General features: G+C 46.5%; 7 protein-coding genes across 7 annotated transcripts; 4 read left to right on the forward strand and 3 right to left on the reverse strand.

The window, feature by feature from the left end:
* Positions 1–303: 303 nt before the first annotated feature.
* BDV27DRAFT_146607 (wax synthase family protein) lies at positions 304–1,997 on the forward strand (the record flags this gene model as incomplete). Its single annotated transcript, XM_032070604.1, has 5 exons — positions 304–801; positions 883–1,103; positions 1,188–1,251; positions 1,291–1,628; positions 1,904–1,997. 5 exons carry the CDS (start codon positions 304–306, stop codon positions 1,995–1,997), a joined length of 1,215 nt encoding a protein of 404 aa, XP_031925943.1.
* A 1,554-nt stretch (positions 1,998–3,551) lies between these two features.
* On the forward strand, positions 3,552–4,146 carry BDV27DRAFT_159355 (TVP15 family protein; the record flags this gene model as incomplete). The annotated part of the gene is made up of 4 exons (XM_032072854.1): positions 3,552–3,571; positions 3,644–3,759; positions 3,822–3,911; positions 3,974–4,146. The coding sequence occupies 4 exons, from the start codon at positions 3,552–3,554 to the stop codon at positions 4,144–4,146; spliced, it is 399 nt and encodes a 132-aa protein (XP_031925944.1).
* Positions 4,147–6,182: 2,036 nt separating this feature from the next.
* Positions 6,183–7,100, reverse strand: BDV27DRAFT_165798 (uncharacterized protein; the record flags this gene model as incomplete). The annotated part of the gene is made up of 3 exons (XM_032074025.1): positions 6,183–6,286; positions 6,600–6,603; positions 6,780–7,100. The coding sequence occupies 3 exons, from the start codon at positions 7,098–7,100 to the stop codon at positions 6,183–6,185; spliced, it is 429 nt and encodes a 142-aa protein (XP_031925945.1).
* A 584-nt stretch (positions 7,101–7,684) lies between these two features.
* sreA (siderophore transcription factor SreA) lies at positions 7,685–10,303 on the forward strand. The gene is made up of 3 exons (XM_032068977.1): positions 7,685–8,374; positions 8,445–8,992; positions 9,077–10,303. The coding sequence occupies exons 1-3, from the start codon at positions 8,046–8,048 to the stop codon at positions 9,904–9,906; spliced, it is 1,707 nt and encodes a 568-aa protein (XP_031925946.1). The 5' UTR covers positions 7,685–8,045; the 3' UTR covers positions 9,907–10,303.
* A 185-nt stretch (positions 10,304–10,488) lies between these two features.
* On the forward strand, positions 10,489–11,860 carry BDV27DRAFT_13744 (CapA family protein). The gene has a single exon (XM_032068989.1). It carries the CDS (start codon positions 10,597–10,599, stop codon positions 11,737–11,739), a length of 1,143 nt encoding a protein of 380 aa, XP_031925947.1. The 5' UTR covers positions 10,489–10,596; the 3' UTR covers positions 11,740–11,860.
* A 121-nt stretch (positions 11,861–11,981) lies between these two features.
* BDV27DRAFT_159358 (PTH11-like integral membrane protein) lies at positions 11,982–13,367 on the reverse strand (the record flags this gene model as incomplete). Its single annotated transcript, XM_032072855.1, has 6 exons — positions 11,982–12,337; positions 12,390–12,457; positions 12,513–12,886; positions 12,947–13,014; positions 13,075–13,111; positions 13,176–13,367. The coding sequence occupies 6 exons, from the start codon at positions 13,365–13,367 to the stop codon at positions 11,982–11,984; spliced, it is 1,095 nt and encodes a 364-aa protein (XP_031925948.1).
* A 2,546-nt stretch (positions 13,368–15,913) lies between these two features.
* Positions 15,914–18,120, reverse strand: BDV27DRAFT_165799 (uncharacterized protein; the record flags this gene model as incomplete). The annotated part of the gene is made up of 2 exons (XM_032074026.1): positions 15,914–18,065; positions 18,096–18,120. The coding sequence occupies 2 exons, from the start codon at positions 18,118–18,120 to the stop codon at positions 16,492–16,494; spliced, it is 1,599 nt and encodes a 532-aa protein (XP_031925949.1). The 3' UTR covers positions 15,914–16,491.
* Positions 18,121–20,372: the final 2,252 nt, after the last annotated feature.

Consider the following 20,372-nt stretch of genomic DNA (forward strand, 5'->3'; position numbering starts at 1 on the left):
CTCTCACCGAGTCTATAGATTTAGAGTCTGGTAACAACAAATTACTTCGGTCCCTAAATCGCCGTAAAATATCATCACCAACAAGACTTGATGAATGGCCGTTATTGGTCAGATCGTCTAATATGTTGATGCTATATGACAAGAAACGAAGAGCTAGATCCCCAACAACCTAGGGGAGCGAAAGAGCCCTAAAGCGTTAAGCCAACAGAGCCTATTCTTGACAGTACATATAGACACCATAGTTCCTGTTTAGCTCTACTTCCCTCAGTCGAATTCCACCCTCGTCCGTACTTCTACCTCGATATGAAGCCCCATTCAACATTTCTCCTCTTCTTAGAAATGACCGTTTGCGCAACGGTATTGGGCTTCATGAATCCAAAATCTCCAATTCGGCTGGGTGGCCTGCTCATCATTTATCTATGTATGTGGCAATGCATAACGACATCTCCCACGTACCTCATGCGCTCCGCCTGGGCGTCTTTGGTAGGCGGATATGCGGTGACGCTCTCCTTCCATTATATTGATATTGCACTGCTAAGTCCATGGCCTTTTGAGAGAATTGTGTCCGCAACCAAACCCCCTCAATTGGAGAATGAAGATGAAGTTATAAGACGCCAGAAGTCTTCAGTGACGAAGGAAGGCATTTCTTGGAAAGGAAAGTTGAAGTTTGGCCTTTCATCAACATTTACAGCCCGGTTCTGTGGCACTCCACACGAAGTCAGACACGTACCTCGATTTTCGAACAATGACCCCAACTATGTCCCATATCGGACCCGATTCATTCGGAATACTGTACTGACAGTTCTTCTCTGCTAACTGATACTCGATGCAATGGATGCGGGCGCAGATCCAGCTATGGTTCGCGAATACTTCTCAGAGCAGAACATCCCGCTTTCCAGACGTTTCCATGATGTCTCTCGCAACGAGCTTCTTATGAGAACCTCCGGGGGTGTTGGAGTTATACTCGGTCTGATATGTTCTCAAAGAGGCTTCTATAACCTCTTCGCCTTGGTTGGCAATCTGCTCGGTCTAAGCGCTCCTAGAGACTGGCCACCATTCCATGGATCACCCCTGGAGGCATACTCTTTGAGGCGTTTTTGGAGGTGAGTACACAAATACCCCAACCACTATTGTAAATCTGTGAGAAAAAATCACTCACACAAACGTACTATCCATCTCTCCTGCAGCCTTTTTTGGCATCAAGCAAACACCCACAAGTTCAATTCTATCTCCGACTTTATCCTGCGCAGTGTCTTCAAGATTTGAGCGCGCTGGGGTCCAATTCCAAAGTACGCCAGGGCAATAACCATATTCGCCCTTTCCGCAGTCATGCATTTCCTCATCGACATCTCGGCCGGCATTCCAGTCCGCAAGTCTGGCACGATCCCCTTTTTCTGTACTCAGGCCTTTGACATCGTGTTGGAGGATGCGGCCATGAAGATGTACAGCTATATCACGGTATACGCCAACGCAAGACTTCCGGTACTGGCAGAAAGGGTATTAGGCTTTACCTGGGTTGCAATATTTCTGATATGGCCTACCCCGATGTGTGTGTACCCGATGATGTACCGCTCAGCGGCGGGACTTAATGATGCTATCATTCCATTTAGCACTATTGGGTTGCTCAAGTGAGGGACCTATATGGCTTTTGGCTTGAAGTAGCTGACCTACTGATTGGAGGAATTAATTGGCTAATTCAAATGGCTATGATTGGGGTGGAGTCTTTGTATAAGTCCGCTCCTGGTTTTCTATTGTTCGAACTTTATAGAATTAGAATTAGAACTGCTTGGTTAGAACTATATATTCATGTACACTTTGTGGAAAAAGAAGGAATATAACTACCAAAGACTATCAAATCTTGTTGAAACTATTATATGGATAACTATGCGATTTCAAGTAATAGCTTTCCCACCCGCAGGCCTACTTTTCTTCGTTCGAGTCGGCGGAGCCCTACCTTGCCCTGTCTTGCTTGTAGTCTTAATACTAAGAATGGTTAAGTGAATGGGGAGATACCAGCTTACAGCTGGGGACTAAAGTGATTAGCGCAGTATGGTTGGATCAAGAGCTCTGTAGAAGGGCGCAGGGCTGTGAGACTTACACTACGCATCGTTAGTTGAAGGAGCAATGAACAAAAACAAATGAGTGAAAACTCTTCGATGCAGCGGTTTGACGAATCACCTCGGGACAACAAGATGAGCATTATGAGGGAGGTATCTAGGGCTTCGAGCCAAGATACTAGTAGGAAGTCCATCTTATATATGAATCAGATGGGAAAAGCTTGAGGGATTATCAGCAATGAGTATATAGCTTCCTTGTATATTGGTAGTGGTTGTTAACGAACAATAGGTTTGTCTGTAAAGCTCATCTCAGGAGTCCAACCTGCCCTTTCCGAGCGTTAGAGATATATCTATGCTCATATAAACCAATAGTTAAAGCTACACAGTCCCTATTCGAGCAATAAATTAGGGTTACACTAAAAGGCGAAGCTATTGGCAAAAAGATAGGGCCCCCGGTATGGGATGGAGAGCTTTCAGTATTATTCTGTAATGGTAGTTCGCGTTAGGCAGCTATTCCCTGTCGGCTCCTTTATTCCGTCCTTTCAACTCCTCGCATTGACTAATGCACGGTATTCAAACGCATGGTAAGTACTCATCCATACATGCTGATGCAGTTCTGGACTGCAGATGATCCCTAGCTTTGTGCTACCTAGATAAGTTTCTCCAATATATGTCTCCCCTACAGGGCAAGGTCCGGATTACCATCTTCAATGCCTCTTTGTATTGGTAAAACCAGTATGTACTTGATCGAATCCAACGTTTTACATAAGATTAACCCAGTGAGTGTTGGGAATCAGTTTATCTACCTTGCATATTGCAGACTGTGGAGCTCGAGCAATGAGATTTTGAAGAAATGTACATGTTGTGTGTCTAAAGAATGTGTGTGTGAAACATGACAGCAGTTCAGTTGAGTTCGACATTCAAACTTATCATTGAAACGTCCCTAGAAGTGATTTAAATGAGATGGAAGCGTCTTACGTCTATTGCCGTTTATGGAAGACGTGGGCACTACGCCAGTTCCGGTTAGGCGTGCTCAGTCATCAATTGTTGGTCTTGGCAGACCCGCTGCTTGCGACGGCGGAGTGCTTGGAGTCTCTCCGTCCTTGTTTCCCTGTTCTCTCTCTCCTCTCTGCTCTTTTTTCCTTTACTAAAGAAGCTTTGTTCTAACAAAAGACTCTTTTCCCTTACTTTGTAAGTTCTCGCTTGGTCCATTTGTCAATCGAGTCGAGCTCCGGGCATGCGACCACTTCAGACCTCATCCTGACCTATCTATCAGCTATTTACGTTCGCCTACCTACCGCGCGGGCCAGGCTACGAAATTCCCCGACTTGATTGTTGCTTTGTCCTCAATCCAAGAAGCTACAAACGCTCTCGCTCCTGACATCCACCTGCCAATCCTTCCTTGCGATCGCACTCCCAAATTACCGCTCTATCTGCATATCCCACGAATCGATTGCGTAGACCGAAGGAACTTATCCAGCTCACACATTCAAAATGGATCTTTCTAATATCTTGTATGTTCTGTGTCTCGCATCTTACGAGTATTCGTGGCTGCGTGAATGGAGCTAGGGACTGACTGTCTGCAGCCGACTTGTCAACATCGCCGTAGGCGTGATTATGGTTCTGGGCGGTATCTCCCAGTTCTTCCCTCCGTCCATGAGCTCCATCATCGTTGGTGGTTATGTGATTGTGTTTGGTCTCCGTAAGATAAACCTGTTTGCCCCTCCGTTGGCCTGTGGATATTGATATATCGCTGCTCATTAGTTGTCGCTGGGCTGGAATTCCTGCCCAACGTCCCGGACTATGTCTACCGCTATGCTTCTTTCTTGTTTTCCTTCCTTGGCCGCGGTATCTGTGAGTATCCATTCTTAGCTGCATTACCACACCTATCCATTAGGTGCTAATCATTTGGTTAGTCTACATCTTCGTTGGTTCGATTCTGCTGCACGACCACGTGTTGCGCTACATTGCTGGCTCTATCGTCGGATTCATCGGCGTGGGATACTTGGCCCTGGAGTTCATCCCCTCAATTGAACCCCCCTCGAACATGCGCGAGAGCGACCAGGGATGGGGCGCCGAGCAAGTCTAAACGCGGCCGATAAACGTTTGGTCCGGTGACGGGGCAGTAGCATAGCGTACAATTTAGATTGGCTTACACCGATCGATATTCGCCGTGTAGCCCCACGGATGCATAAAGCGAAATGCGCCGCGGATAGACTTGGAGTGGTGAAAGCATGGGGAGAGAGGGGAAAAAAAAAAGTTCTCTTCCCCCTAGGTGATGTGCGACGATCGACGAGTGCGATGAATATCTGTGCGACGACTCAATGGATTCGCCATCTGCAAAGATAGCGACAGAAATTATGCAGGCGAGTTAGCCATGTGGATTATGGCTATTTGTCTATCTTTGAGAGTGGATCATGGATAATTATTTTTCTTTCTCGAGTCCGATTTTGGACGGACGGGTTTATACTTTGCTTTTCTTTCTCCCTGTGGACCTTGTACTATAGGTGGTTCGTCGTATAATTTTATGTTATTTAAACTTTTGGAGACATCGGATAACCCGATTGCGTGGCACTGTGTGTAAACTTTTGGTCTGTTACCATAGCGCTGTCTGCGTAAGACGTTGAATCTTCAATACTCGAGAATTGAAGCCATGATAAACACCTATGTGGTAATATAAGGAGCATGACAAAAAAGTAAAAAAATATAGGAAACAAAGGCGAGAGGCTTTAAAAAGAAAGAAAAAAAATTATATCTAAAGTGAAAGCAATAAAAAAAGTGAAAACGAATACCCTCACTGCACCAAGTCTAGTGATCGAGCGAACGGAGCAGAAACAGATCAATCGAACCAATATTGTACAAACCGGAAGTATAAAACCAGTCAATTGCCGAGCAAACCCACAAGAGAGATAATCTGACAAGTCCACGTAAGTACTACCTGAGTCTAAGACCCCCAACGCATATTCAGCCTTATTCATAAGCACATGATCAACGTATCCAATTTGGTAGGAGATAAGATGGCTACTTCCCCAACAGCATCACTAGGCTTACGTTCCATCTGCCGTTTAGGAATGCACAGTAAACCCCCTCTATAAGCAGTTAATGGAGTAAACCATTTGAATTACTTATAGCAGGGGATTGCTTATAGAGGGCGTTTACTGTACTAAAAAACGTACACCAAAGAGAGAGAGATTACGAAAACATCTCACCACCCATCAAACAACCCCCTACTAACTTCCCAAGTCTAAGCACTACCACTTTAGTGATTTTCTCCCCGCCGCAAAACCCCAGGATCTAATGCAGGGTTATTCGTTAAGTCCCGACCACCAAGACTGGACTTAATTATCGACTAAGAAATTAGTCCACGCCACGGATGTAAGATAATCAGGGAATCCGTAAATTAACTCGTGTGACCGTCATGATGTCAGCGTCAACTTCCGGGTAAAAGGCTGCGCGGTTTTGCTTTGGTGACTAATGACATGCATGCAATTGGGCTCTAGTGGACCTGTACTCCGTATTCACCTACCCAAGAGATTCGAGGAGAAAGGTCATTCGAGCCAAGACCAGATGGATCGATAGATTAGATTCGGAGATAGGCCTATCCGGGCTATTCGGGGATATTGATGACGACCATCCGGGGGAAACTTAAGTCCGATGGGACCGGGTTATTGTCTGTATCAGTGTATACCCTGGACTACTAGATGCTAATAAGGACTAAGTAGTTGTTAGGTTTGTACTCAGGTTCGCGGATTTACGCGTGTTGAGACTAGTTGAGGGTGAAGTCTGATCATAAGGTTTGTACAGTCGGTATCATCATATGTATCAATCTCCTGATAAATCACGCCATGGTTTGCAAACGTGGACGGGAACACTGGAGTGATGAATTTCTGGTGGAATGATATGATATTGATAATCGCTACAACTCATGGCGTATCCGTACTCGTGATAAACATGTTACGTATCGACTTGATAAAAAAAATTATATAAAAATAAGAATAAAAATAATACGCCATCCGTACTTTTGAATCAAGGCCATTTGGGACCCGGAAAAGGGACAAGGTGTCAAAATCGGGGAACGGGCCCCGAGGACCTCACAAAAGAGCTGAGAAGATTATCAATCGTGAATTAGGAACGAGTACGGAACGAATCAGCACCGACCGAAGAGGCGCTGTTGGTGACGTGTGAACCAATCACGACGGTGGAAGATTGAACGGGGGCGTGAAGTTTCCCTCGCCGGCGGGACGAGATAACAAATAGTTACCCGGACTAGTGTCTGGGTAATTTCAATTTGGCATTATGTGACTTAATGCGTCCGGTCCCCTAGTGACCGGTGGCTAAAAATCGGCGTGAGCCGAGGAGAACTCTTCAGTGAGGATCTATTGGGTGGAGATGTTGATAGATTAGAACATCAAGAAGGACATGGAAGGCATCCGATTATCCTATCAGCGTGGCGAAAATAATGCTGACTTGAGAGAAATTTGGTGTTGGACGAATGACAGACGAGAGAATCAGGCTTATTTTCATGACCGGCAGACTAGGTACTGTTCTGGGAAGGTGCATTCCCACTAGACCCAGAACGCTAGACCGGATGGGGTAGCGGTGGAGCCGGATGATACGATCTGGGGAGAAGCAGAGCAATCATGATGGATGCAATAAAAAGGGAAAACGAAAGAAGGGAATGTGACTTTACTGTTAGCCAAAAAAAATTAAACAGAAATTTACCACAAAAGCAAAGTTTTGTAAAATAACCAAATTCAACAAAAGCAATCCTTCCCCAACTTCTTGGGAAAAGACACGAACAGAACAATCCCAAAACACAATCCACTGCAGGGGAAAAAGCAAAAAATACCAACAAGAAAGGCCGGTGTAGATCCTCCTACCCCCCTGGAGATCGATAACGAAACGTCCTTCGATAAGACCACACTGTTGGGACTGGGGGAATGCGACTTGGGAACTTTTTTTCCAGGCAACAAGAATAGAAAACGTACAGGTAAGTGGTGGTCTGGCCCTTTCTTTTCCTTTCATCTTCAGCAGCGTCATCATTATTACCCACTTCTTCCGCCTTTCCCAATTCTGTGTCCTCGTTCTTTATCAATCAATCTATCTCTCACGCCTCATTCTTCATCCTTTCCACGTCGTCATTCCCCCCCCCCCTTCCTGTCCCTTCTGCAGAAAACTCGTGTTTTTAAATTATTTTGTATTTTATTTTATTTTTATTTTGAAACCCTGGCCACCTCCACACATCATATCTGATCGGATTGATTGATCGCCCTTCTCCGTCGATCTTTCTTGTCTACGCTTTCACTTTTCGTCTTCTACATTCCATCCCCTGCTTCCACCTGTCGAGTCTTTCAGCTGGCTCTTCATTCCCCTTAACTCTATTATTCATTGTAATCTCGATTGTCGTCTCCATTCTCACCAAAATAGAAAAAAAAAAAATTCAAATCCAGCACCGATAACCGTCTCAACCACCACCTGGCGTCACGCCAGATCGCCACCCAGCCTCGTCTCGGATTGGCCAACAAAACCACCTTCGTGGCATATCAGGTGTCTCTTTCCAATCTCCTTCTAGTCGAATACCTTTCCCTCTTTACTTTCTTGATCGCTCACCCCTCGGGGATCCGACTCCACCCTATTATCTCTGATCCGCTGTCAGGGATAATCGGTCTCTCTTCCCCGGCTCCGCTTGGTTGGTTTAGGAGTCTCACTAGCTGCAGCTTTTTTACTCTACCGGTTCGCCCTTCGAGTTAGGCGTTTTAACTTTTCTTTTTTCTCCTGCACTGTCATCTTGACCGACTTTTGACTTTGTGATACAATACATTACAACCCCGACTGTGGTGCAACCTACCCCCATCCTCCCCTTATTTCGATAACCCGCCTCGAACGGACATTCGCTTTATCTCTGGGGTCTATACTGCCCTTTCCTGGGTTGTCCTCATCCCGGAACACCAAGAAAAAAGAACATACCATTTTTTGACAGCGGTGGCAATGTTAGCGTCCCTCCCGCAGATGGAGACGGTACGATCGCTCCCCCGGAATCCGGACGTTGTTGCGCGACACCCATCCGCAGAGGACCTTGATGCTGCGCAGCAGTTAATATCATCGGCCCAGGCGGGTCGGGAACATCCCATCGACCGACTTCGTGATGAAACAGGGCCCAGACGCTACGAAGAAATTCCTAGTCGTGGTCCCTACGAAGCAGACAAGTTCATGGATGCGTCGACACCATATCCGTCAGAAACTGGTGCAAACCCATCAGAGAAGGCATCGTCGCCGAAGTCCCAAAAAGACACTTCATTTCTAGGACATTCGTGCAGGTTAGTATTCGGTCTTCCGCCTTGACCTACAGTTCCGTACACGTTCGTACTGACTTGAGACGCTTCACAGTAATTGCGGGACAAAAAGCACCCCATTATGGCGGCGTTCTCCAACAGGAGCTATGATATGCAATGCTTGCGGTCTTTATTTGAAGGCTCGTAACGTTGCTCGACCGACGAAGCGCAACCGTGTACAGACAAGTCCAGAAATTACGCAACCACAAAGCAATCCTTCGCATCCTCCCCACGATTCACCTGCTCCCTCATCGCACGAGGGAGGAGGTTGTCATGGTTCAAAAGGGTCGTGTCCTGGTGGAGGTAATTGCAATGGTACAGGAGGGGCTGAGGGGTGTGACGGGTGCCCCGCTTACAACAACCGTGTGTACAAGTCGACTCCCCGGGGTACGATCCCTGTGCATGCTTGGAATCGAGCAACAACTTCAGACAGTGAAAAGCCTCCTCTGCAGGAGCCCGATTTATCGGTAAAGAATGGCACCCCAGCAACTACAACGACAACAACAGAAGGCAACATGTTGGTATCCTGCCAAAATTGCGGTACTACGGTAACTCCACTTTGGCGACGGGACGAAAATGGTCACCCAATCTGTAATGCGTGTGGTATGTTTTATGTCTTTTTTTTTTTTTTCTCAAAATTTCCTCCTATTATAACAAAAGCCGTAATTGTACTGACAAAGAAATTAGGTCTGTATTACAAACTTCACGGCTGTTATCGGCCTACCACGATGAAGAAGACTATCATCAAACGACGGAAAAGGGTTGTGCCGGCGCTGCGAGAGCATTCTCCGACAGGGGCCACGCAGTCATCGAATGGGTCTTCTGCCTCACCGGAAGCGTCTCCTGCTGCATTGGCTGCTCACGACGATCATTATCGCTATTACAGTTCGGAGCCCATGGACCATTACAAGCATATGCCTGGTGATCGCATTTCACCGCAGGCCCCAAGACAGTTTGGCTTCGCGCCGCCGCCTGTTGATTTCACTGGTTTCGGCTCTGCGACGGTTTCCTTGCCGCACCACCCTCCTCCGCCGAGGCTGTTGGAGCCAGATCGCATCAACGCTCCCAGCCATTCTCCTGTCTCGCAATTCGCTCGACGATCCCTCTCGCCTAATCCTGCGAACCCTAAGAAACGGACTCTCGCAGAGACCGCGTCATCTGCGGAGGCCGCCGCGATCCCCACAACGTTAGAGTCAGGGTCGAACCAACTCCCACCCATCATGTCAGCCGTCAACCCCTCACCACCGGGTCGGCTCAGCTCCATTTCTTCCATTCTCAATCACCCTAACACGCGGGACGACTCACGTTTGGACCCGTCACTCGCCGCACTGGGTCGCCAGCAGCACCAACACTCGCACCAGGCTCTGGCACCTCCGCCCCCTCAACCCTTGCCCGGAGTTACCGAGCTCGACAGTATGCGGGAAGAACGTCGGGCTCAATTGCAGCGGGAAGCTGAGGAGATGCGGGAGATGTTGAGAGCGAAGGAGCGAGAATTGGCCGAGTTGGGACGGCAATGATCGTTATTTCCTTTCTGAGACTCGATGTCTGAATGTGCTTTTTGCTCATCTTTGTCCATTAATACACCAGGCGCAGCTGTTGCTTTCTGACGAGATACCACCTTCAACAGTCGATGGATTAACCGGGGTTTTGTTTCCATATTTAGGGAAAAGTGACTTTGGGTTGTTTGTGAATTACCATGTGTTATTTGAAGCGGGAATAGCGGGTTTACCAGAAAAAGAGTCCAGGGAGGCTTTCTCTTTACTTTTATGTTTGATAACTACAGATCTCTCCTCAAATTGAGGTTTTAATTTCGGAAACGTCATACATACATACCTACATAGATCGATGAAATAGATAGGGAATCGGATATTTTACATTTATCGTGACAGTCTTATGTTGCGTGTTCGTTGATATGACCGACAGTACTACTATGTAGGTAGTATCATACTAGTTATGTACATCATACGGCAGTCAACTGTCAATCTCGTGCATTCGGAACGGCCCGAGATCGAAGGGTGAACTCATAATGATGTTATATACAGACCGCTAATTCCTCCATACATTAGATTATAACATCCTTAGATGCATTAGTCTCCAATCCAAACCCAACCTCCCCCTACCACATACATACATACATACATACATACAACCAACACACCCAACTATCAAAAGAAAAGAAGAGAGAGAGAGAAAAGAAGAAAAAAAGAATGCCACCTCCAAAAACCTATACCCTAACCTTCACCGGCGACGTCATGCTCGGCCGGCTAATCGACCAACTCCTCCCAACCCACCTCCCCAACCAACCCGACTGGCAAACCACAATCAACCAAATCCTCAAAACCGCCCCAGCCCTAAGATCCTACTCCCATATTTCCCCCTGGGGCTCTGCCCTCCCTTTCCTCCTCCGCCCCGCCTCGGATCTCAATATCATTAACCTCGAAACGGCCGTTACGACCGTGGACACGCCATGGCCTAACAAGGCCTTTAATTATAGGATGCATCCATGTAACTTGGAGGTTTTGAAAGCGGGGAAGATTGATTATGTTAGTTTGGCGAATAATCATACGTTAGATTTTGAGGTGGGCGGGCTGCAAGAGACGGTGGAGAGGGTTCGGGGGGCAGGGATTGGGTTTGCGGGAGTTGGGGATAGGCCTTTGGAACCTGCGGTTTTGGGGTTGAAGAGGGGAGGGTTTAAAGAAGAGAGTGGCGGTAGTGGTTCTTCTTCTTCGGGTGGTGGTGGTGGTGAAACTGAGGAGTATAAAATCCATATCTACTCCGCCTCAGACCACCCACGCGCATGGGCCAACATCCCCCAGTTCAATTTCATAGATTACACTCCCGCCACTCGCGCAAAGCTCAAGACTATCCTTACAAGCGGAGAAAAGCCGGCACTGAAGATCTTCTCCGTGCACTGGGGACCTAACTATGCGTGGCGGCCGGCTGGGGAGATCCGCGCACTGGCCCAGTTCCTGGTCGACGAGTGTGGGGTTGATATTGTGCATGGGCATTCGGCGCATCATGTCCAGGGGGTGGAAGTTTATCGGGGACGATTGATTATGTATGGGTGTGGGGATTTCGTGGATGATTATGCGTTGAATGGACAGTTTAGGAATGATCTTGGGGCGCTTTGGAGGGTGATGGTCGCGGAGGATGGGAGGGGTGGGTTGTCCTTAGGGAGATTGGAGGTTGTTCCGACGAGGTGTCAGCGGTTTGAGGTTGAGGTTTTGAGGATCGATGATGAGGACCATGCATGGGTTAGGGAGAGGGTGGGGGAGTTGAGTAGGGAGTTTGGGACAGTTGTTAAGGGGGAGTTGGGGAGGGATGGGCAGGTTGTGGTGGATTTGGGGTGAGTATTATATTATTATCTTGGATTTCTTTTTAGGTGGAAGTTTGTGCTTTTGTCTTGGTTGTGTGTGGTTGAATTGGTCATTATGGTATATCGTCGTGCGAATAATGTACACTTGGGCCTCCCATGAAATAACAGTCGTATGCAAAATGAAAGTGGTTTCCGTGAAGACATGGACAGAATGGTATAAAGCTGGCAACAAAAAGGATATACAAAGAATGTAAATGGGGGTGTAAATGGCGTCAATCATTGTTCCATGACGAGTCTTCGTTGACTGGTTGATTCGTCGTATTTGGAGGTTTCTTGGTACATCTCCGTGGTCACTTCGATGCCCTTGAACGCGTCAGGTTTCCTTTCGCCGTGCTCGATATCGATCGTGCACATGCCGAAATCGTCATTTTGCGAGGGCAGCTGCATCCGGGTTACTCGAGACCGAGTGGTGGCAGTAGCGGTTGGATTCCGGGTGTAGCGGTTGTAGCTGTGAGTCGACAGGAGCTTGGGGAACAGGCAGCTGACAATCGGCCGCAGGAAGGGAAGACAGGCGCAGATGATGGCCACATTGCACTCCGCTGCAGTCCAGTACGCAGCGCCCACGTTGCTGTCTGATTTAGGGTTAGCGATGGATACCATGCAGTAACTCTTGCTTTTCCTTACAGGATGTGTCGGGATCATTCGCGACTGAGCGGAGACTAGAAAGTCGCAGGATGCTGGTTATGACGACCCTGCTTGCAATTAGCATCACCTTTCATATACAATTGCTACAGGGGAGAGACTTACAGTCCACCGATGGCGAAAACACCCATGAGGGCAAATTTCTGTAAGCGCGGGAGCTGTAGTTGGGAGAGAAGAGGCATCGGCATGATGAGGAGCGTGAGGTCGGTTACGATATTCATTGATGCATTGAAAAACCAAACGCCCTCGAAGCTCAGACACGAGCCAGGCATCGTTCGATCCCAGAACTTGGCCACAGGAACGCAGTTCACGTAGCCACTCACAACAGCCCAAGTCCCGTACAACGCGACAATACCCATCACGACCCAGCAAGCAGTACGGAATCGACGGTCAGGGAAGATACGGAGATATTGGAAAAGAATCGAGAATTTGGTGAATGCGAGACTAGCATTGTACATAGGAATGGCCGCCCAAAGTCGCTACAGCAATAGAAGATGAGCGTTATGCCAGGTAGTAGATGTGCCTTTATGATTGCTTACCTTCAATTGTTGTTTCAATTCTTCATCAGATAGGGCGGAATTATGCTTGCCGAGGCCAAAATGTACCTCTAGTGCCAGTCAGAACCGGTCCGAGACAATATCCAACAAATCCTCCCCAGAGAACTTACCGGCAGCAACTAAAGCTAAGTAGACAATAGCAAGAACCTGGGATAGGTAAGCAACTAGTCGAAGAATGTACGACAGCAGCTATGTAGCCATGGGCGCTTACCAGAGAAAATAGAATGGTGTAGTCTTCGCGACCGATCATTTTCAGCAAGCCGATCCTAGCATACATCCGCATACCAACGATGAGAATAGAAATGGCAGTTAGCACGGCTGTCACCACCAGTGCACGTTGTCCCCGCGAAACTCCATCGTCATCATCCCGAGGAAATAGAATATGTGGCAGTATTTCGTCCATTGTGATGTTCAGTTGGTTAATAAAGAGTGACTCGAAGCGATCCTTGTATACAAAAAGAATGTGATATCCGGTTTACCATTAGCCTGGATTGGCTGCGCATCAGTAGTCTGTCCCTCAAATGATGCACAGTCCCCAGGCTCGTAACCAGAGGTCAGAGTAAAGTGAACTGCATGAAAGATTGTGGCATCAACGACTTTGGCGTGTGGGGAGATTATCTATGAAAAGCTTGGTGGGCTGTGTGGACAGAGATGGGGCCCTCGTTCTTCTGAATATGTGGTAGTCAAAGTTTGATAGTCTTCAATAGCGTACTCTGAGTCCTGGAACAGAATCAGAATGACTCGCTGGGACGCTGCGGAGTATTAACAGACAACTAGTGCCTTACGTTTTTCTTGCATTCCTCTCGCCCATGTGGTTCCTTAGTGGCGGCAATCCTCTGCGTTGTGAGTACTACTAGTCATGGAGATACTTGGCGTGGACTCCACATGCGTCGTCGTCTATGTGGGTTATATATTCTGTGCAGCGAATCAATGATTGTATGCCGTCACTGTCTGATAGAAATTCTGTCAATGTGGTGTCGTTGACTCGTTATAGGCAGACCCATGGTAGCCACATTCTGTTAGTACTTCCCTGTATAGGATAGATTTGCTCGTGCCGTGGCCCAGAGCGGAGTCTTCGGCAGTGTTTTAGCGCCTCTGATTCGGGCTTTTCCTTTGCTCCACCCGGGCCACTTTGACTTTTAGTACAACACGAGTACATGTAGTTCCAACAAGGATCTTTAGCGTGGCGAGAATTTGCCATGCCAGACCGATAGTTCGGTCAATAGTGCATCTTATCTGGATCGGTCTGATTGAAACTGATATATATCCTGTGTATTAACCATAAATATCCGCGGTTGAGGTTGGGTTCAAGGGCAATAAACATGGCGGTAGCTTTGGTTTCGGCTTTATGAAAAAAAAAAAAAAAAAAAGAAATCATGCCATGTTGGGTCCGAGTGGGTATAGATAGTTTCCGAAAAGTTCTAAGAATGTTGTTCGCGTATACGATGTTGTACCCATGGAATGCAGCTGTCGGTACCGCCGCAGTGCGGGTTGACCCCGACAAATCTTTTCAAATTGGTAAGATCGTCGGTTCTCCAGGCACAATTCCATCGTTTAGAGTATGATTTATGCAACAATTGCTTTTTATCCGAGTGCTTCTGTTTTTTGGGATGTGGCCCAAAGTTCCAAGATCGCATTCCACAACTCTCTTTCCCTTTTAGGTGCCGAGCCAGGTGAGGGACGATCATTTACTCCCCGAAGGCCAGCCAGTTCGTTATACTCCGTAAGTGGCCAGTTTTAGCATAGACCGCGAATCTTCGCTAAAAGGGGCAAATATTGATTGGCCTTCTGTTACTTGTGGAGCAGATCCAACTTAGCGTAGAAGTCTTGACGTCCTGGATTCATCCACCGTAGACCGTCTGCTCACCGAATACGAAACATTGCCGGGAAATAAAAGACCTGCACACATGTCGGCCATGGCGGGTTTTAAAAGAACGGAGTCCCTCTGCGTTGCATGATCGACATACCGAAGTACTCCGTATCGTTAGGCAGAACAACAACGGCGTCTACCGGGTTTTTCTTGGCTATCAAGTTCGGCACGCCAAGACAAAAATAAGAGCACGTATGGCATTGCCAGAGGTAAAGCGCTGGTCGACTACAATGTCTCGCTGACCGACAATGGGTGAAGCAAGCCATTCAGCATGTTTCAGAAGTAGGTGTGGAGAATATTGGTGTAAAATATGCCGGGAAGTGCTCGGTACACAGGACGGAGAACCTCCGGGCATGTTTCACGCATATCTCGCCCTGATTTGGTCATTAGGGTTCATATTGGTCTGTTCAGCAAGCCACCCATGACCCAATAGAAACTAATTTCTTGCATGCATGGCCTACTGCCAAGTGAATGTAAGGGGCCTCGGGGTGGCACGCATGTATGTAACTTTACATACATAAGCAATCGATTCAAATGCACTATTGCGTCGCTCGGTGATCTTCGGGCTCCAACAGTATGGTACGCACGCCACTATTGAATTCCATTGCTGGGGCAAAGAACGAAGTCGGTCGACCGTGATTGATAAGAACGGATGTCGAAGAAGAATGGATGCCACTAGCTTTTCCTCTTTGGGAATAACTACTAGTACATAGTCAAGTCTTGACCTGCGTTCCATGTGGTTCAAGTCTTTTCAGGTTGCCCTGCATTAGCTTCTTTTTTGCCCCCTTATTAAATAGTAGTAAGGATCAATAAGCTAACCCATCAATGCTATTTTATTTATGTTCAAAAATAAATAAATAAATAAATAATCAAAAAATATAATAAAATAAGGAAGAACATGCATAAGTGCTGATGGGTGAAAACCCGGGACAAATTCTAGTCTTGGGGAGGGAGAGCAAGCCGATCGGGCTAAACACTGACTGCAACGGTTGCCATCGATGTCAGATATGTCATTTGAGGCCTGAGTTGTCCATCATCCCCACTGGTTAATACCACTTTGGTTATTGCTGTCAGAGATCGGGTGACGATCGTTGAACAGGTGAGGAGGAGGGGGAAAGGGGAGAAAGAGTTGTGTTTAGCGAGTGTGGCCAAATAACAATTTCCCCCCTGACGATCACCTGAAAACGGTCAAGCACTAACAAACTTGCCACAAACTCATGACGACATATACGAAGGAAATGGGCGATCTTGTTCGCTTGGAACAGTCGCAGGATTGTCTAAAAGCTTGAACGCCGCGTTGAAAGGACGGATCGCCGAAAACTGTCGGTTGATATGCATACGCATATCTATCGGGTAAAGATGTTGTCGAGTCAGCCCGACCTTTACCCTCTGATGGATACTTAACCCGCACCAATGTTGACTCTTGGCTAGATTTCGATCCCAATCCCAATCCTGACAACACCCTTGGAAGCTGGAAACAATCCGTATCAGAGCATTTCAAATAACCCATCCTGTTCAAGTAACCGACGTCTCGGTGGAATCTAGCCCGGCTTGTGAAGGCTGTGTAAGGACTGAAATTGATATCTAGCCAAGAGGCAACATTGGTGCGGATTTAGATCCATCGTCTCGAGGTCAGGGTCAGGGTCCGTTCCGTAGCTTAACGCGCGAAATCCCTTTTTCGGAGCACGTTCTGAGCCTTTATGCATATCAACTGACAGCGTTTGGCCATCAGTCCCTTCAATGTCACACTCCAGGCTTTTAGATTAGCCTTCCAGCGAGCAAGGCGGCCCTTCTTTATAGAGGCTTTTTTTCGACCGCCGTTTGGCGTCCTGCTGAGGGCTTCCCAGGTGTCGGTTGAGTCCGTTGCAATCTGGGATGTGACAACAGCCTGCCAGTCTTCGCAGATCTCTATAGCGTCGGTGGTCTGGTCGCCTGTGGTATGGATTTCGAAACGCTGGGTTTTTGTTTGTTGTGTTCCTTCCCTCCGGTCGTTGACATCTGTTTCCGTACGTTGCACGTCGCAGTGCCCCTCGACGCTCTCCTCGAGAGAGCCAACGGAGATCCCATCGTATCCTTGCTCATGGATTGAGCTATCGCTGACCGTCTCCGTATGGTCTTCTATAAGGTCACAAATCAGTATAAAGCCCTTCCTATATAAAGCAAATGTCTCACCTGCGGTACAGTCCAAATCTCTCAGGCTCATCGACTGGCTCAGCAAAGAAGGTTTATAGGCTTTGCATTGTCTCTTTATGTAGAACTTCTCTGCTGCGACGCGGCAAGCCTTGTCATACTTCTCTTGAAGCTGAGCCTTGTGACATCCCCACTGGTGCCTTGATCGGATGTTGCAGAGGCTGATGAAGCCATTGCCACAGGCCACAGATCCACTTTGGTACGGTTCAAGAGTCCCCTCATCTGGCGTCCTGCATTCTTCCCATTCAAACCGGTCTTCAGTCCATCGACCATGTAAGCTATAAAATCTGGTAACGCGGCCAGTAGCCCATCGGACAAGATCAAAGCCTTCACGGTCCAGATCCTCCAGACCTTTCTCAAGTTCAACAATAACCGGGTCGATAAACATCATAGCTCTCGCAAAGATAGATTGAAAGCGAAGCTCGTCTCTAGGGTTAGGCATCTTTGGGTCTGACAGTTGGAAAAGAAGGGAGATCACTGGAGGAGTCCCACTGGACTCGTAGATCGGGTAACCGAGCCAGTTGAAATGGTGTATTTGTCCTTCTTCATCATGTTCCATACAATAATTGCGAAATATAAACTCTTGTTCAACCTCACCTCTCATCTGTGCAGTCTCGTAGTTGTCTTCATAGCTATAATATATATCGTCCTCTTGATGTTCATTGACATGAGGCAAATGGTTCATAGTACGTCTATAGTGTTCCGAGACTGGCACTACTCCGAATGGCGTTTCAAGTTCCATTCGTCCAACGGGACCTTTCTTCCCGTGAAGTTCATCCGCATGATGATGTTCTCCCCAAACCGGGGAGATGTCAGCTCCTTGTTGAGAAGAGATGGGGGTATCAGTGTCGCTATATTCTTCGGATATATCATCCACCTCAGTTTCCCTGTCCGAATTACCATTGGACTTCAAACGCTCATACTGCTGCTCGAGCGCTTCCTCAACGTCTTCGGCCCAATCAAAGCCAGACATGGGCCTAAGAGCCTCGTCGAAAACCTGGGCAAACAAACAACTGCTGGTCAGTGAATAGAATGATATCACTTAGGTGAGCCAGTCATTCACCTGCTTACGGAGGGTTTGAGTATAATGGCCCATAGTCAATATAAGGATATTTAATAGTCCAAAGTGTATAGAGTTTCTATAATATGGAGGGCGTCTTGTGAATGTGGTCGTATTAGTGAAGAGTGTTCAGGAATGCTTAAGTATAGGCACATTGAAACAGCCACTGAGGCCTGAGAAAGGCACAAGGTGCATATATACACTGCTGCTGGGAGGCTGTAGTAGGATTGGCTTCCTGGGTACTGTTGCAGTTTGCTGTAGAAAGTGGTAAAGACTGCCCAACACAATCAAGACTGTGCCATTCACAAAAGGAAAATACCGAGCCCTGAATAGAATAATGGCTGTAGGTATGCCAAATGCTTGCATTCACTTGAATTGTAGTATATATGTTTTGTTTGAGAACATTTGGACACGATCATTACAAATGATGAGAATTCCACCCTTTAAACAGACAGGAGCTTGAGGTTTCTTTCATGTCCATGCTTTCCAAGCCGCATTGTTCATAATTCTACTCAGCCCAAAACATCATTGTTGAGTGTAAGACAGGATATACCACGTTGGAGACCAGGAACAAAGAGAAAGGCAAAAGACTACACTAGCTTTCTCGAGCAGAATGCATTTGTAAATGTTGCGCAGCCAACAAGAGCAGGAGTGTTTACTTGATAGTGCTGAAGCTTGCAGATGAGGTTTATCAACGAAATGCAGATGTATGTTTATGTCTGCCACGTACTGGCTTATCCAGTACTCAAATGTATGTTCAAGCTTCTTAGTTGAGTTATTTTTATAGGAATAATACTCTCTAATGGGGATATGCTTGTTTCATGAATGTCAGCCGATGTTTGTGGAACTCCAGATACAAAACGCCCCATGCAGCAATGGCTGCTTTGAAAGGAGCATCTAGACTGTTCCCATTATTATATAGGACATTCCTTCCACCTTCAAGTTAGGTTCCTGGAAGCTTTGTCAATTAGAGATGCTGCGTTTACAGACCTCAGTCATCATTGATTGTGAAGTTTCTGATACCCTAATATTAGTTCTCTAGTTTACTAAAAACTGAAGACAACAAAAAGGCCTGTAGGAAGTCAGGTAATTAGGAACGAAGACTAAATTATGTTTTTTGACTTCGTAAATAAAGTATCAAAGAGACTACCTTAGGAGATATACCGCACTTTGTTATATAGAAAACAACACATTGTTCTAAAGATGACTTAGTTACAGAATTCGCTAAGGGACCAGCTACAAACCATTAAAAACCAAAATCTTGCTCTGTACGAAGGATATAAAGATGTTTTTTCTTGCCTGTATTCTTGGCTAGAATTCGCCTCTAAGAACTAGCTACTCTTACCCAAAACAGGTCGACTTGTTACGACTCATGAACGGATGTATGCTGTAAGTTGAGCGTCTTAATCCCGCCTGAGCTTTTCCGAGTTTTTTAAATTGATTAGATCGATAGAACTATTTGTACTCAAGCCAGCATGATTACATGATTAATGTTCCATCCTCATAGTAAAGGATATACTTACGGGCTGCCACCAAGTTCTAGAACACTAGTGTGAGAGAAATATTATGCTAGCCACATAAGTGCTCTCATATAATCAGTGTTGGGTTTATCAGACGTGATAGACTTCTCTTTTTCCGACAATTGTTATCAAGGATTTTCCAGCTAACGGTCTTATTGTCCAGACACATATTCTGAACCTTCACATATAGTAATGTTAGATTCTAATAAACATAGCCTCATCAAATGACCTTCAGGATAAGACCACATTGTATATAAACATGAGAAAGTATATAATATTTTCAATTTGTTTAAATTCGCAGGGGAACAGGAATTTGGAACATAGGTCGCTTCCGTTGAAGTTTGGCATTACTCGGTACCACTATTCTCATGGAATCAATAAGGTACAGGTGTTTTGCGCTTTTCAATGAGATAATAATGATAGCAGTTGAAGCAACCCATGAGTGGCTTAAAGATACCAAGTAGCATTCATTATCGTTAACACCTCTCTTTTACGTAGGGTGGACAGGTAGCTCATGTCTAATCATTGGTCTTTTGCACTGTAAGGTCGGTCTCTAGGATTCACAAAATAAGGCCACACCAATCATTGTGCAACGTATCGTTGAGTAGAAGAAGCTTCGTATAGAAAATACAATATAAAAAACCAACATTCGGGTAGTAAACGTACTGAACAATGGCGTTTAGAATTAGAGCTTGGTCAGCGAGTCATGCGAGTGTCAAGCCTAGAGGCCACTAGGTAGATTTGCTGCTAATTCGTTTAGTGGTTTAG

The sequence above is a fragment of the Aspergillus caelatus genome, assembly GCF_009193585.1.
Source record: "Aspergillus caelatus strain CBS 763.97 unplaced genomic scaffold BDV27scaffold_129, whole genome shotgun sequence".
NCBI classification, from domain to species: domain Eukaryota; kingdom Fungi; phylum Ascomycota; class Eurotiomycetes; order Eurotiales; family Aspergillaceae; genus Aspergillus; species Aspergillus caelatus.

What these genes read in the sequence shown, in the direction of transcription:
- sreA (XM_032068977.1), top strand. Translation starts at nt 8,046, where the DNA reads ATGTTAGCGTCCCTCCCGCAGATGGAGACGGTACGATCGCTCCCCCGG. An exon ending in TTTCTAGGACATTCGTGCAG is followed by an intron (nt 8,375 to 8,444) that starts GTTAGTATTCGG and finishes GACGCTTCACAG; the next exon opens with TAATTGCGGGACAAAAAGCA. An exon ending in CCCAATCTGTAATGCGTGTG is followed by an intron (nt 8,993 to 9,076) that starts GTATGTTTTATG and finishes CAAAGAAATTAG; the next exon opens with GTCTGTATTACAAACTTCAC.
- BDV27DRAFT_13744 (XM_032068989.1), top strand. Translation starts at nt 10,597, where the DNA reads ATGCCACCTCCAAAAACCTATACCCTAACCTTCACCGGCGACGTCATG.